The sequence below is a fragment of the Schistocerca americana genome, chromosome 3, assembly GCF_021461395.2.
Source record: "Schistocerca americana isolate TAMUIC-IGC-003095 chromosome 3, iqSchAmer2.1, whole genome shotgun sequence".
NCBI lineage: Eukaryota > Metazoa > Arthropoda > Insecta > Orthoptera > Acrididae > Schistocerca > Schistocerca americana.
In genome coordinates this window covers 698,359,115-698,375,552 of record NC_060121.1, presented here as the reverse complement: position 1 = coordinate 698,375,552, position 16,438 = coordinate 698,359,115, and the positions used below count along the sequence as shown (strand labels likewise).

The 16,438-nt window shown below is 45.9% G+C and overlaps 1 protein-coding gene across 1 annotated transcript in view; it reads right to left on the bottom strand.

Annotated features, from left to right (window-relative positions):
• LOC124605614 overlaps positions 1 to 15,964 on the bottom strand; it is a 116,977-nt gene extending 101,013 nt beyond the window's left edge. Inside the window, exons 1-2 of the mRNA XM_047137421.1 lie at positions 15,803 to 15,964; positions 8,360 to 8,794 (exon numbers count right to left, since the gene is read on the bottom strand). Of these exons, the coding sequence (XP_046993377.1) occupies positions 8,360 to 8,794; positions 15,803 to 15,904 (537 nt within the window). The 5' untranslated portion in view covers positions 15,905 to 15,964. The remainder of the gene's footprint in view (positions 1 to 8,359; positions 8,795 to 15,802) is intronic.
• Between the last annotated feature and the right edge of the window lie 474 nt (positions 15,965 to 16,438).

Here is a 16,438-nt window from a genome sequence, read left to right as displayed (position 1 = left end):
TTTGAAAACATATACAGTGGAGAATATTGGCGGTCTTGAAATTTTTTAAAAACTGAATTGAAAACAATCTTGACCGCAATATAATATTTATTGGCAACGGTAACCGGTTTCGGTCCAAATGTTACCATCTTCAGCCCATTTTACTCCATGGTTGCAAGCGGTGTCGGTGAACGGAGCAAATATCATGATTCCACGAAGGTCAGCTGCTTATTACAAGTAATCGTCGTCGGCTGATACTCGTATCCGAGTTTTCATTTCTCTCCTGAGATTTCCTTTGTCACGGTTCAGGCGTGGAAGTGTCGTTGATGGCTTAGCAATCCAATCCTAGCGCGGAACAGGCGGCCACAGACATTACAGCTGATGGAAGGTGGAGGACGTGGCTGAGCCTGGAGGAGTTTACGTCTCCGGCGTTTGTCATCCTCCATTCTTCGGCGTTACAGCTCAAAGTTTTGAAGAGCATTTGAGGTAACTGAGCGCCAGCGACTTCGGTCTTCTGCTATTGTGGACCAGTTACTCGGATCGATGTTCAAGTTTTTCAGATTTTTCTTGTACTGATCCTTATAACGTTTGAGAGGGGCACCTCGTGGCCTTTTACCTGTGCTCACTTCGCTGTACAACATTTGGCGTGGAAGTCTGTCATTTTTCATCCGCTGGACATGTCCGACCCATCTGAGTTGATGCCCAATGATAAGAGCTTCCATGCTATACATTTTTGCTTTCTCAAGAACTGCTATGTTGGATATGAAGTCATCCCATTTCAGGTTCATGATATATCTTAGCTTCTGTTGATTGAAGCGTTCTAGTTTCTTCAGATCACAGCGATATAACGTCCAGGTTTCGCAACCATATAGCAGGGTGGAAATGACTACAGCATTGTACACCATCAGGTTGGTGTACAGTGTTAGGTCTTTATTCAGGAAGACACGCTTTGTAAGACGTCCAAATGCTACGTGGGCAGCACGTAATCTATTCTCCACATCTTTTCCAGATGAGCAGTTAGATGACAGTATGCTTCCCAGGTAGAGGAAATGGTCCACTTGTTCCAAGGGTGTATCATAAATGGATATGGTGAAGTCAGGAACGGAGGAGCCAGGAGTTGGCTGCGCCATCACCTTTGTCTTTGGAATATTGATGGAGAGACCAAATCGTTCGTACGACCTGCTGAAGGAATCAACTGACAGCTGCAACTCTGCAGGTGAATGAGCTGGAGAAGCATTGTCATCAGCATACTGCAGCTCTGTCACACGAGTGGTACTGGTGAACCTTTTTGAGTGGAGTCTGGACTGGTTGAATAATCCTCCATCAAACCTGTACTTTAGTTCTATTCCTGCATTGTTTATGGTTGTCTCGTAAAGCATAGCTGCCAGATGCAATGCAAATAATGTTGGTGCAAGAACGCATCCTTGTTTAAGCCCACTTGTTATTGGGAATTCACCAGTCGTTTCATTCTGGTAGAGGACCTGTCCAGTCATATCATCGTGGAGAGCTTCAATCAGGTCAACAAAATGTTCAGGGCAGCCGAAGCGTTTTAAGACCATCCACATGGCTTCTCTGGGAACTGTAACAAAGGCCTTTTCTAGATCGTAGAAAACAAGTAGTAAAGGCTTTTGCTGTTCTCTGCACTTCTCCTGTAGTTGTCGTGCACAGAAAATCATGTCAATTGTCCCTCTTGAAGGTCGAAACCCGTATTGAGACTCAGGTAGTATAGTCTCTGAAAGTGTCTGGAGGCGATTTAAAAGGATTCTTGCAAAAATTTTGCCAGTGACAGAGAGTAGAGATATTCCCCGATAGTTACCACAGACGCTTCTGTCGCCCTTCTTGAAGATGGTGACAATTGTGGAGTTCTTCAAGTCAGCTGGTACCTTGCGGGTTTCCCACATTAATAGAATGAGTGAGAAGAGTCTAGTTTTTAGAGGCAAGCCGCCACCCTCAATAAGCTCCATCGGGATGCTGTCAGGCCCAGGAGCCTTCCCAGGTTTCACACTCTTGAGTGCTTTGCAGAATTCTTGAAAAGTTGGAGGATCACCCATCGAAGGTTTTGGAGGGTGCTGTGGGACATTTTTGAGAAAATCTCTAGCGGCAGTAGAAGGTCGGTTTAACAGTGAGCTGAAGTGCTCTTTCCAACGATTTAAGATGTCCTGACTTTCAGTAAGAATGGTGGAGTTGTCAGCAGCTTTCAGTGTTCCTGATGAGGAGCGGATAGGTCCATACAGCTCTTTAATACCAGTGTAGAAGCCACACAGGTTCCTTGCATAATAATAATGAGCGTATGGCGGCCGGGAAACCCCTCGCGGGACGGTTCGGCCGCCGCTCCACAAGTTTTTTAACTGCACTACGGCGACTTGCGAGTGAATGAGGACGAAATTATGATGAAAGACACAGAACACCCAGTCATCTCGAGGCAGAGAAAATCCCTGATCCCGCCGGGAATCGAACCCGGGACGCCATGCGCAGGAAATGAGGACACTACCGCAAGACCACGAGCCGCGGACATGAGAAGTTAGCAGCTAATATACGTTATACTGGTTGACGTTTGTGGATCTACCATATTTGCTCCTTTCACCGTCAGTGTATTTATTGGCAGTACTAACCGGTTTCGATTAAAATGTCACCATCTTCAGACCGTATTACACCATAGTGGCAGACGGTGATAGTGAACGGAGCAAATATTGTGGAACCACGAACGTTAACTACTCTTTGCACAATTCTACAATGCGTAATGAGTGTTGACGTTCGTGGATCCACAATATTTGCTCCATTCACCATCACCGCCTTCCTCCGTGGTGTAATACGGTCTGAAGATGGTCACATTTTATTCGAAATCGGTTAGTACTGCCAATAAATACACTGACGGTGAAAAAACGTAACATCAAGAAGGAGTCGCAACACAAACGAAAGTTGGTAGGCGTGGCTCTACATCTCAAAGTTGATGTCTATTCAAATTTCGCGCCAGTCGTATGGCAGTGGCACCAGAAGCGCTGGTATGAGGATACAAATCAGGTTTGCTTTAAATACACGCTGTAACGGTAGTGAGCGTTAGTTACCTTTCAGGTTGGACTCGGTGAGTTGACGATAGTCAAGAGCGCCTTTAAGATGAAACAGACGCCGTTATCTCCACCTCACTGAATTTTAACGATGTCGTGTAAAGGGCTACGAGAAGCTGGTTGTTTCTTCTTCGATACTGCAGAAAGACTTTGCAGGAATTTAGTCACTGTAAGTGACTGATGGTAGCGGTGATCACGAGAATGTACGGTCGCAAGAAGAGCAGGCTCGGGACGGCGACTTAGTGCTAGCCAGAGGGAAGACTGTCGTGTTCGGCGGATGGCTCTGGTGCATCGTACTGCTTCTGCAGTAACAATCTGAGCAGGAGCTGGCACCACAGAGACAAACGAACTGTTACAAACTGGTTACTTCAAAGACAGCTCCCAGCCAGTGGCACTGTAGTGTACATTCCACTGACCCCAAACAATCGCCATCTGCGGCTTCAATGGTGTCAAGTGAGAGCTCATTGGAGGGCAGTGGAGATCTGTTGTGTTTTCTGATGAAAGCTGGTTCTGCCTTAGTGCCAATGATGGCTGTATGTTGGTTAAAAGGAGCCCAGTTCGGGGCCTGCCACCAAACTGTTTGCGTGCTAGACACAAAGGAACGACATATGCAATTATGGTCTGGGGTGCGATTTTGTACGACAGCAGAAACACTCTCGTGGTTATCCCACGCAACCTGACCTGCTCGTAGGAAAATTCGGATTTAGCGATCTGCAGTCTGGCGATTCGACCTTTTATCATTCACGAACAGCATTCCAGGGGTGTTTTCCAACAGGATAACGCTCGCTCACATACCTCTATTGTAACACAACATGCTCTGAACGCTAAAAATAATTCAATACCTTCTCTTGCTGACAGTACGGGTAATGTAACTAATCATGATAAACAGAAGGCCGAAATTCTAAACCTAGCTTTCAAAAACTCGTTTACGATAGAGGATTGCAGCACCATTCCCCCATTAAATTATCGAAAAAACGAAAGGATGGCTGACATAGTGTTTGCTGTATCTAGGATTGTAAAACAGTTAAGATCCTTAGACGCCAGAAAGGCATCTGGCCCAGACGGTATCCCCGTAAGGTTTTATGTTGACTACGCTACAAATATAGCACCATTCTTATCCGTCATCTATCAGAGATCATTGGAACGGCGGAAAGTTCCACGGGACTGGAGGAAGGCCCAGGTCATAGCAATCTATAAAAAGGGTAGAAAATCGGATGCACATAATTACCGGCCAATTTCACTGACATCGATTTGTTGTGGAATCATGGAACGTATTTTGTGTTCATAGATAATGACCTTTCTAGACTCTGAGAAGCTCATCTGCAGAAACCAGCACGGTTTTAGGAAACAAGGGTCATGCGAGACACAGCTGGCCCTCTTTGTGAATGATATACAACAGGCTCTAGGTACCGGCTCCCAGGCTGATGCCATATTTCTCAACTTTCGAAAGGCGTTCGACTCAGTTCCGCACTGTCGTTTGCTCCAGACAATCCCGCTTACGGTCTGTCCGATGACATATGCGGTTGAATAGAAAGTTTTCTAACAGACAGGGAGCAATATGTCGTCCTGAACGGGGTAACTTCAACAGAAACAAGAGTAACTTCAGGTGTTCCCCAGGGCAGCGTAATAGGTCCTCTGCTTTTTGCGATTTACATAAACGATCTGGTTGGTGGTATTGACAGCGGCCTTAGACTGTTTGCCGATGATGCTGTAGCCTACAGGAAAGTAGTATCATCAATGAGGATTTGCAGAAAATAAATGCGTCGTGTAATGGCTGGCAGTTATCTCTCAATATTAGTAAGTGTAACCTACTGCGTATAACAAGGCGAAAATACCCATTAATGTATGAGTACAAAATAAATGATTAGTCTTTGGAAGCGGTAACATCAGTCAAGTATCTGGGCGTGACTATTCGAAATAATCTCAAATGGAATGATCAGATTACACAAGTAACGGGTAAGGCGAACTCTAGATTGCGGTTTATTGGTAGAATCCTGAAGCGACGCAGTCCTTCAACAAAGGAAACAGCTTACAATACGTTAGTTCGTCCAGTCTTAGAATATTGTTCATCTGTATGGGACCCTTACCAATTGTGTCTGATTCAAGAGATTGAGAAGGTCCAAAGAAGAGCGACAAGATTCGTGACTAGTACATTTAGCCATCGCGAGAGCGTCACAAATTTCATGGAAAGGTTGAAGTGGGACACACTTGCAGATAGACGACGCGCTAAACAGAAGAGGTTGCTCACTAAATTCCGAAATCCATTCTTCGCCGAGGATTTAGAGCATATATTATTACCAACAACTTTCAAATCGCGTAATGATCATCATTCAAAGATAAGGGAAATAAGAGCTCGTACTGAGGCGTTCAGCGGTGGTCTCACGGTTCTAGGCGCGCAGTCCGGAACCGCGCGACTGCTACGGTCGCAGGTTCGAATCCTGCCTTGGGCATGGATGTGTGTGATGTCCTTAGGTTAGTTAGGTTTAAGTAGTTCTAAGTTCTAGGGGACTGATGACCACAGCTGTTAAGTCCCGTAGTGCTCAGAGCCATGTGAACCATTTTGAGGCGTTCAGACAGTCGTTTTTCCCTCGTGCGGTCCGCGAATGGAACAGAGGGGAGGAAATATGACTTTGAAGCGAATTGTGCCCTCCGCCACACACCGCTTGGTGGCTAGCGGAGTATATATGTAGATATGTAGATGTAGATGCTCTACAGAGTGTCGACATATCGGTTTGGCTCGCTCCATCACCAGATCCGTCTCCAATCGAGCACGCGTGGGACATCATTGGACAACTCCAGCGTGATCTTTATTGACCGACGAAGTGCAACAGGCATGGAACTCCATCCTACAAACTAACCTCCGGCATCTGCACAACACAATGAATGCACATTTGGATGCCTGCATGCAACATTCTGTCGGTCACACCGGTTATTAATGTATCAGCATTTCACATTTGCAATGGCTTACCTCGCACTTGCATTAACCTGTGTTGCAATGTTCTTCATTTAGATATGTTACACAGGGTGGTTCATTGATAGTGACCGGGCCAAATATCTCACGAAATAAGGGTCAAACGAAAAAACTACAAAGAACGAAACTCGTCTAGTTTGAAGGGGGAAACCAGATGGCGCTATGGTTGGCCCGCTAGATGGCGCTGCCATAGGTCAAACGGATATCAACTGCATTTTTTAAAATAGGAACCCTCACTTTTATTACATATTCGTGTAGTACGTAAAGAAATATGAATGTTATAGTTGGACCATTTTTTCGCTTTGTGATAGATGGCGCTGTAATAGTCACAGACGTTTAAGTGGTATCACGTAACATTACGCCAGTGCGGGCGGTATTTGGTTCGTGATACATTACCCGTGTTAAAATGGACCGTTTACCAATTGCGGAAAAGGTCGATATCGTGTTGATGTATGGCTATTGTGATAAAAATGCCCAACGGGCGTTGGTTGGTTGGTTTTGGGGAAGGAGACCAGACAGCGTGGTCATCGGCTCATCGGATTAAGGAAGGATGGGGAAGGAAGCCGGCCGTGCCCTTTCAGAGGAACCATCCCTGCATTTGCCTGGAGCGATTTAGGGAAATCACGGAAAACCTAAATCAGGATGGCCGGACGCGGGATTGAACCGTCGTCCCTCCGAATGCGAGTCCAGTGTCTAACCACTGCGCCACCCCGCTCGGTCCCAACGGGCGTGTGCTATGAATGCTGCTCGGTATCCTGGACTACATCATCCAAAAGTCCGGACCGTTCGCCGGATAGTTACGTTATTTAAGGAAACAGGAAGTGTTCAGCCACATTGAAACGTCAACCACGACCTGCAACAAATGATGATGCCCAAGTAGGTGTTTTGGCTGCTGTCACGGCTAATCCGCACATCAGTAGCAGACAAATTGCGCGAGAATCGGGAATCTCAAAAACGTCGTTGTTGAGAATGCTACATCAATATGTTTTGCATCCGTATCATATTTCTATGCACCAGGAATTGCATGGCGACGACTTTGAACGTCGTGTACAGTTCTGCCACTGGGCACAAGAGAAATTACGGGACGATGACAGATTTTTTGCACGCGTACTATTTAACGACGAAGCGTCATTCACCAACGGCGGTAGCGAAAACCGGCACAATATGCACTATTGGGCAACGGAAAATCCACGATGGCTGCGACAAGTGGAACATCAGCGACCTTGGCGGGTTAGTGTATGGTGCGGCATTATTGTAGGAAGGATAACTGGCCCCCATTTTATCGATGGAAATGTAAATGGTGAAATGTATGCTGATTTCCTACGTAATGTTCTGCCGATGTTACTACAAGATGTTTCACTGCATGACAGAATGGCGATGTACATCCAACATGATAGATGACCGGCACATAGCTCGCGTGCGGTTGAAGCGGTATTGAATAGCATATTTCATGACAGGTGGATTGGTCGTCGAAGCACTATACCATGGCCCGCACGTTCACCGGATCTGACGTCCCCGGATTTCTTTCTGTGGGGAAAGTTGAAGGATATTTGCTATCGTGATCCACCGACATCGCCTAACAACATGCGTCAGCGCATTGTCAATGCATGTGCGAACATTACGGAAGGCGAACGACTCGCAGTTTAGAGGAATGTCGTTACATGTACTGCCAAATGCATTGTGGTTGACGAACATCATTTTGAGCATTTATTGCATTAATGTGGTATTTACAGGTAATCACACTGTAACAGCATGCGTTCTCAGAAACGATAAGTTCACAAAGGTACGTGTATCACATTGGAACAACCGAAATAAAATGTTCAAACGTACCTACGTTCTGTTCTTTAATTTAAAAAACATACCTGTTACCAACTGTTCGTCTAAAATTGTGAGCCGTATGTTTGTGGCTATTACAGCGCCATCTACCACAAAGCGAAAAAAGTGGTCCAACTAAAACATTCATATTTCTTTACGTACTACACGACTACGTAATAAAAATGAGGGTTCCTATTTTAAAAAATGCAGTTGATATCCGTTTGACCTATGGCAGTGCCATCTAGCGGGTCAACCATAGTGCCATCTGGTTTCCCCCTTCAAGCTAGACAAATTTCGTTCCTTATAGTTTTTTCGTTTGACTCTTATTTCGTGAGATATTTGGCCCGGTCGCGATCAATGGACCACCCTGTATAGACAAATGTATTCCCGAAATTTCGTAACTCTACATTAATTATTATTTTGGGGTTGCGACTTTTTTCCTTCAGTGTATTTTAGTGCGGTCAAGGCTGTTTTTAATTCGTTTTGGAAGATGTCCAGCGCCGTAACAGGAAACAGAGGTAGTCCTCACCTGTAGCCGGTGTACGCCGGGAGAGGGCGGCGCCATGACGGTGACTACGGTGCGGCCCGCCTTGCCGCCGGCGCTGTCTTCGTCGACGGAGGGCACGAGGCAGTCGTCGGCCGTCGAGTCGTCGGGGTCCGGCCGGCGCATGAAAAGCGGCATCTCGCCGTCGTCTTCGAACATCTGCTCGGTGGCGAGCGGCGCGGGCGGCGTGGTGGGCGTGGCCGGCAGCCGGCCCCCGCGGCCGCTGTCCTCCTCGGAAGATGTGGACGAGGAGGCGGAGGGGGCGGCGGAGGCGGCGGCGGAGGCGGCTGCACTGGCGGCTAGGGCGGCCCGCGGGCCGGGCCCCGGGTCGCTGTTGCGGTGCTCCTTCAGCAGGCGGTACGCCGCGCGCCCGCCCTCCGCCGACGTCGTCCACGAGTTGGGCCGCCCGTAGCCGGGCACCTGCGCGTCAAAACCGGTCACTCACTGCACTCGTCAGGCCTCCGTCTCGCGGAGGTTTCAGCACGCCCAGCCCGTGTCCTCGGCGCTTACACCGGACGGACTGCGTAGACTGAGAGCTGAGAACAGCCTGCCGGGCCACGGACAGCGGGCTCGGAGGCCAGCCCGCCAGGCTGTCGGCTCACCAGAATACTGCGCTGAGCGTTCTGTTTAAGCCGTCTTTACACTGGACGAGTTAACTAATGTTGACTTGGCAGTACTGGTTAAAAACAGTCTTGGTTACAATTTTAGTTTTTTATTTTTCAACGACGCGTTTCGCCTTATTTAGGCATCTTCAGGTTATCTTAATTTGGTATTTCAAATGGCTCTGAGCACTATGGGACTCAACTGCTGAGGTCATTAGTCCCCTAGAACTTAGAACTAGTTAAACCTAACTAACCTAAGGACATCACAAACATCCATGCCCGAGGCAGGATTCGAACCTGCGACCGTAGCGGTCTTGCGGTTCCAGACTGCAGCGCCTTTAACCGCACGGCCACTTCGGCCGGCGTTAATTTGGTATTTCTTAGAAGAATCCTTTAGTCATTGTAGCCAAAGGGCATCGTCGAATATATCAGGCCAACATCGCCTTCGTTAAACTCAGTAAAATGGCTACAGTGACTAAAGGATTCTTCTAAGAAATACCAAATTAAGATAACCTGAAGATGCCCAAATAAGGCGAAACGCGTCGTTGAAAACTAAAAAAACTAAAATTGCAACCAAGACTGTTTTTAACCAACACTGTTAAGCACTGGTTTGCTGTGTGCCACATATGGATTGGAAGAATTGACTTGGCACTCTAAGAGTTTACTGGTGTCACATCCTGCTATTTCACATTGAGGGATCCTTCCTCACGTGAAACACAAAATATGTTCCGCAATATTTCGGCAACGTGCCACGTGGAGTAGAAACAGTAGGAAGCAAGAATGCTCCCTACATCGTAGATGGCAAAAAACATCGCTATGTGGAGGTATCTATATTTTTTCATTACGATATCGACATATGCCACTGAACAGAAGTTAAGGATCCGTCGATTATTCGATATTAAATACTGAGGATCTAAAGTTATGTTTTTTGTTGTCTGTCTTTTCTTGACTCATAGCCACTATAGTTCTCATCGGCATATTTCTTGCCCATTCCAGCTACTGTCAATACGTGCAGTCTGACAGTAAAAGTCTTACGATGAGCTTAATTTAATTTCGAATTCAATACTACAAATGAGCACCAGATATGACCATAACTGTACCCTTACTACATATTGACGAGAGTCAGTTACTTCCGTGTGTCATTTCTAACATTGTAAATGATAGGTACGAGGTGCAAGACGAACAAGTTTGGTGACAGAACTGTATGAGAACGGCAGAAATTACCACTCCCTTCTCCCAATTATGAGGCAGAATTGCCCTGAGTGCCTGGATGACGAAAAGATAGACGCACTGTAAAAGTAACGTAGTCTCGGCACTAAAGTCACACACGTTACTACACTAGTATTTCATGGAAAATGGACTCCTGCTGTCTGAAATGTTTATGGTAAGTACACTCTTTCACTCCCAGGACCTATCACATGTAGGGACGGGGCAAAAATATCGATATTTCGTAATATCGATTTTTCGTGACATCAAATCAAAATATCGATACTTTTTCTCTATAACATCTATAGCGTTCATAAATATCGCTACAATATATATCAATACTTTACAAAAAATTTCCATCCCTACGGCGTCACAGTCAGAGAGCAAGATGCCATATTGTATCTGTCATGGTCAGAAGAAGCCCACATTTGGTGGGTATGATGTTATCCCTTACACCCTATGAATATGTTCTGTTTCTAAGCACCACCTGTATCCGAGGCTATTTGTGAGTTTGCCATTAATTTTAGAATCCCCTGGCTGTGTTACGAGCGCTGCGCAAGTTAAGTCTCATGATGGAGGATTTTCAAACGAAGAAGGCGAGTCAATAAATCAAGTACTCAAAGAGAGGAAAGCAGACACTGCCTCACTAAACATTATACCCAATGAAGAATGGATAAATCTTTTACGTATTTGTGGTGTTCACAGAAGGACGAAGATGACACTGGACAGAGTATGAACAATGAACAAGCAGATCCATGGACGAACTGCAACAGGCTTTGAAAGGTATGTAGAACAGAAAAGCTAAGGGAATATATGGAATAAATGCAGAAGTAATTAAATATGGAGGATTACCACTAGATACAAGTCTTTTACAATTAATAAATGAATGTTGGTCGAAGTGCAGAATCCAATACCCATGGAAACGTAACAACTGTAAAATTATCGTGGCATAAGTCTTCTAAACACTAGCTACGAACTATACTCAAAGGTCATCAGTAACTGCATGAAGACTATCACTGAAGCTATTATTTCTGAAGAACGAACTGGATTTAGATTAGGTCGTTCACGCACAGACAATGTGTTTGTAATTAAAAACATCATAGAAAAACACAGAGAATTTAATATGGAAACCCATATGGCCTTTATCGACCTTGAGAAGGCCTCTGACCGTGTGAGCCGTGATAGCCTACGGAAGATTGTGTCTGAATGTGGATATCCTTATCACTTAGTAGAGGTAGTGAAAAGACTTTACAAAACTATACGCATGTAATAAACACAGGTAGGACTCGACTAGAAGAAATAATTATTAACCAAGGCGTTGGACAAGGATGTGGATTTTCATCTATCTTTTTTAATATCTACATTGACTTCATTCTTCGCAAATGGAAATGTAAAGTAAACAAGGGAAATAAGATAACGAATGAGGAATACCTGAAAGTACTTTTGTTTGCTGATGACATCGTTATTATTCAAAAGAATGAAGATGACCTCCAAATATCAGAATACAGCTGAACAAAATTTACAAGAAGTACAACTTAAAATTTCTAGTAACAAAACACAGATAATGGCGTTGCGAGGAAAATATCCAAAAATGGTTCAAATGGCTCTGAGCACTATGGGACTTAACATCTGAGGTCATCAGTCCCCTAGAAAATATCCAGTCAGATCAAAAATTGTTTAGTATAATTAAGGTTTAGAACAAGTGTCTCAAAGCTCTTTTCGAGCCTGTGCTGCAAGTTTTGATTTGAACCCTGATACTGAAAAATAAAATACACAAATTCCAAGCTGTCTGTGGCACCATTAGCAGAACATTGGCCCGAAAGTACAAAAAGAAACCATCATGAACTTCTATAAAGTAATGGCGGTTCCGGTGTTATCCTACGGAAGCGAAAGATTGGTTACCACAAAAAAAAACAAGAGCACAAAATTCAAACAGCAGAGATGAGGTTCCTAAGAAAGACGAACGGCTGCGCAAGAAGAGATATGGTTAGAAACGAAGATATTTGAACAGAATTAAATATTTTGAGCTTGAATGAAAAAATTCAAAAATATCGTGAAGATTGGAAACACCAACTCATGAGAATGCTAGGTCACAGAATTCCTCAGAAGATCCTGAACTAGAAACCGAATGGGAAACGATATATTCGAAGGCCTAGAAAAAGATGGGAACGATTTTTCTGTGAGTTCGAAACAGAGAACAGCCTAATCCTTGAAAGGAAGAAGAAGATGATGATGATCTAATCACCACGACATTGAATGTCTCGAGAAAGAGTCGTTACTGGTACGATTTGCTGTAATAAAATGATGGGAAACGTCATACTGGTGCTTAAAGAAATCTCATATTTAGTTATTTTCGCGTTTAGCAAGCGTGTTATGCAAGTAAACCGCTTCAAGCAAATGGCATATTGAAGATGCATGAAAAACGTGTCCTCCTTGTTAGGATTTGTTATAATTAAATGTCAGTTAATGACAGTTTGGCGGTTAAAGCCGGTAGAAGACGGCAACATAAAATACAAGATCGCTAATTGCATACCTTCAGCGTAGCATTCTTAGCAGAGGCCCCACGTTGCGAAACAGAGCATCGTCAGGTACAAAGATACGCGTCCTGCTGCGTCCAATTTTTGTTTTTCCCTTTCGATTTTCTAAAAGGTTGTGTGACTTTCTTATGAAAGCAATAGCAACAACTTTTATAATACTTGCCCTTAGGTAAATATAAATCCGCTCTCTGTCACAACTGCTTTTCTTTGATTTGTAAGCCGATTTCCTTAATGACTGGACATGTTCACGGATTTATGTGTACCACAGCCAGAATACATGAAGAGCTAACAAACTGTTTCGTTTGCGAGCCAAATAGAGCCAATAACTGCCGCGGGACGGAGCTGAGAGCGCAAAATCACGTCCGCGTGCCGATGGCGCTGTGTCCCGTGACGTTGGATACCCTCTCTGCGTGCAGGTCAACATTAGCTGGCTCGTCCCGTGTGACGACTGCTTTATGCTGTTCACTACTGTACGGCGTCTCTCACGTCTGTCTGGAACCACCTAAACCTTACAAAGAGTTGTGAACTACCCGGTTTCTACTATGCTCCAATGGGCTATTACAACGGGATCATCAGCGATTGCACCCTCCAAGAGTTCAGTGCCATTAATTCCGTCAATGTACATTATCTGATCAAAAATATTCGGACACCTATTTGTCGACACTAATATGGAATGTGTCCAGCCATGCCTTTTAAGGAGCCTTGAACTCTGCTGAGAACACTTGCAGTGAGGTGTCCGAACGTCTGTGGAGGAATGGCAGACTTAGTAAAACTAGACCACTCAGTGGCGCTCCCATACTGAAGCCGCCAGTTGCAGATTAACTCTGTGTTTTCACTTAGTACACTATGTCAAATATCCGATAAAATGTCACATATAGAATGACGTAACAGGTGCAAATAGCGTTCATAGGGACTTTGTATCCTTACTGTCCGAAAAAATGTGAAAATGAAGTGGCTAGTTTAAGTAATATTTGTGATTACAGTTATTCAAATCGTGGCGAGATGAATGAAAAATACGGTAAAATTGGGGAAAGTAAGGTAGATAAAATTGTGCCATGCAAAAACAAATTAAAGACTGAAAAAAACTGCAAGAGACAGATGCAGAGTATGCGTCAAGAAATATCGAACAAGAACAGAAAGTGAAAAACTTAGTGAATGATAAACTAATATCACTATTTGCTGCTTCAGAAGTTTCATGGAACGATCTTGAATCTAAAACTTGAAGCACTGTCGCCCATACTTGTAAGGAACGAACCCTACGTTCTTCAGTAGTTATTTACAACTTTCCGTCTTTTGGTGGATATGTAATGCAAAAAATTTGGAAAGTAGAATAATTTTATGACAGAGCTAATTACTTAATAGGAATTGTGAAGAAAACATCCTTTTCAAAAATGGTTCAAATGGCTCTGAGCACTATGGGACTCAACTGCTGTGGTCATAAGTCCCCTAGAACTTAGAACTACTTAAACCTAACGAATCTAAGGACAGCACACAACACCCAGCCATCACGAGGCAGAGAAAATCCCTGACCCCGCCGGGAATCAAACCCGGGAACCCGGGCGTGGGAAGCGAGAACGCTACCGCACGACCACGAGATGCGGGCTAAACATCCTTTTATTTTGTTCTTCATTTCCTTTTGTTGTCTCTCATATGCTATAAATCACAGGTCAGTATTCGTATTCGTCCCGCCAAATAGGGAGCAGTTTTCTCATTTCTCCGCTACGGCGTGGTGGGGGCTTGGAGTGAACTTCACGTCCTCCCGTTCGTAATAGCAAAGAGCTTGCAGTATAACAGAAGTGTTTCAGAGTAGCAAGGAAGAGCAAGTACTCACAGCTCTTACGGTATGTATTTTAGAGACCATGTTGACTGGAAATTCTTTTCTTGTTTTGGTTCATATGACCACCTCTCAAAATATGGAATACATTTTTCTGGCACCCTGCGTAACTTTATCTATCAATAGCATATTGACGAGGTTAGCAGTATCAAACAACAGAACACGAGTCAAAGCCCGAACGAAAATAAGTACTCGTAATTATTCTCGCTTACAGGAAATTCCATTTATACATACATTTTAGCATATAAAAGCCAGGAGGAGGAAAGGATGTAACTTTTTAAGATGGTGCAAAAACAAGAAAGATGTATTAACAGTCTCTATGTCCATCTTTTCAACCATGGTTACGGGACTCGGCTGTTCGATACAGGATGTCAAACGAAATACCTTTCAGCCGTGTAGTTTCCAAACATATTTTATTTGGCTACCTGTTTCGGCGATTTACTACGCCATCTTCAGGCCCCTGACCAACGTGTAGGTAGATTCTATCTCGGTTCTGGTCAAAACAGGGGTTGGGTTGTGTTGTGTGGGGAGGGAGACCAGACAGCGAGGTCATCGGTCTCATCGGATTAGGGAATGACGGGGGAGGAAGTCGGCCGTGCCCTTTCAAAGGAACCGTCCCGGCATTTGCCTGGAGCGATTTAGGGAAGTCACGGAAAACTTAAATCAGGATGGCCGAACGCGGGACTGAACCGTCGTCCTCCCGAAAGCGAGTTCAGTGTGCTAGCCACTGCGCCACCTCGCTCGGTTCAAAACAGGGACCAGTAATATTGGTATTAGTAGATTTCTGCTTGCTATAGCGATCACTTCAACCATCAGCTGCCGACAAACAATCATCAGCTGCCGACCTTCAAGTGATCGCTATCGCAAGCAGAAATCTACTAAAACCAATATTGCTGGCCCGTATTTTGACCAGAACCGAGGTGGAATCTTCCTACACGTCGATCAGGGGCCTGAAGGTGGCGCAGTAAATCGCTGAACTGGTAGCCAAATAATGTAAGTTTGGAAATAGACGGCAGATTGGTGTTCCATTTGATATCGAAATGTAGTAAGAGATTTAGGTTGGAGCCACGCGTCCGTTTGTCAAGGATGAGAAAGTTGTAATAGCCTGGAGACTCAAGCTCATGGACATCCTGTTTTAGTCAGCCAAGGCACAGGGACGATTCATTGTTAATTCGACTTGGGTTGAACAGTGTCGGTGGTGTTGTGGACGCGGACGGTTGTATAAGGCATAAGGCGAGAGGATACTGACCTGCAGGGAGCGGGGATCCTGGGGAACGTCCAGACACAGCTCGGAGAGGGGCGACGGCGATCGCGGGCCGGCGGCCGCATAGCTGAGGTCGTCGGTAGACATGGACAGCGAGATGGAGGGCGGCCGCGCCGGCAGCTGCCTCCGCAGCTGGCCGAGGGGCGGCGCGCGTACGCGGCCCCGCTGGCGGCCGGGCGCCACGGGCGGCGGCGGCTGCAGCTGCTGCAGCGGGGGCGGCGGGGGCGGCGGCTCGCGGGGCCGCTGGCGCGCCGGGCTCAGTAGCCGCTGGCGGCTCTGCGACGGCGACAGCGACGGCTGCCGCCCCCAGAGGCCGCGCGGGTCGGGCCGCGAGGCGGCGGCGGCGGCAGCGGCTGCGTGACGCTGCCGCTGGCGGAGGCGCATCGTGTCCGTGAAGGGCGCCGCGCCGGGCCCCGGCGGGCCGCCTGCCACCTGCCGGTCGCTCTGGCTCCGTCGCAGGCACACCGACGGCGCCGCGCCCGCTGCACACACAACGAGGCGCGCCGTCAGGGACTGCGCTGCGCGCTCGGGGCGAATGGCCGCATCGCGAGCAGTACAAAATACACACCCCAAAAAAGTTTGGCATCACCCGGGTTCCCACAACTCCTGAAGATAGACGCT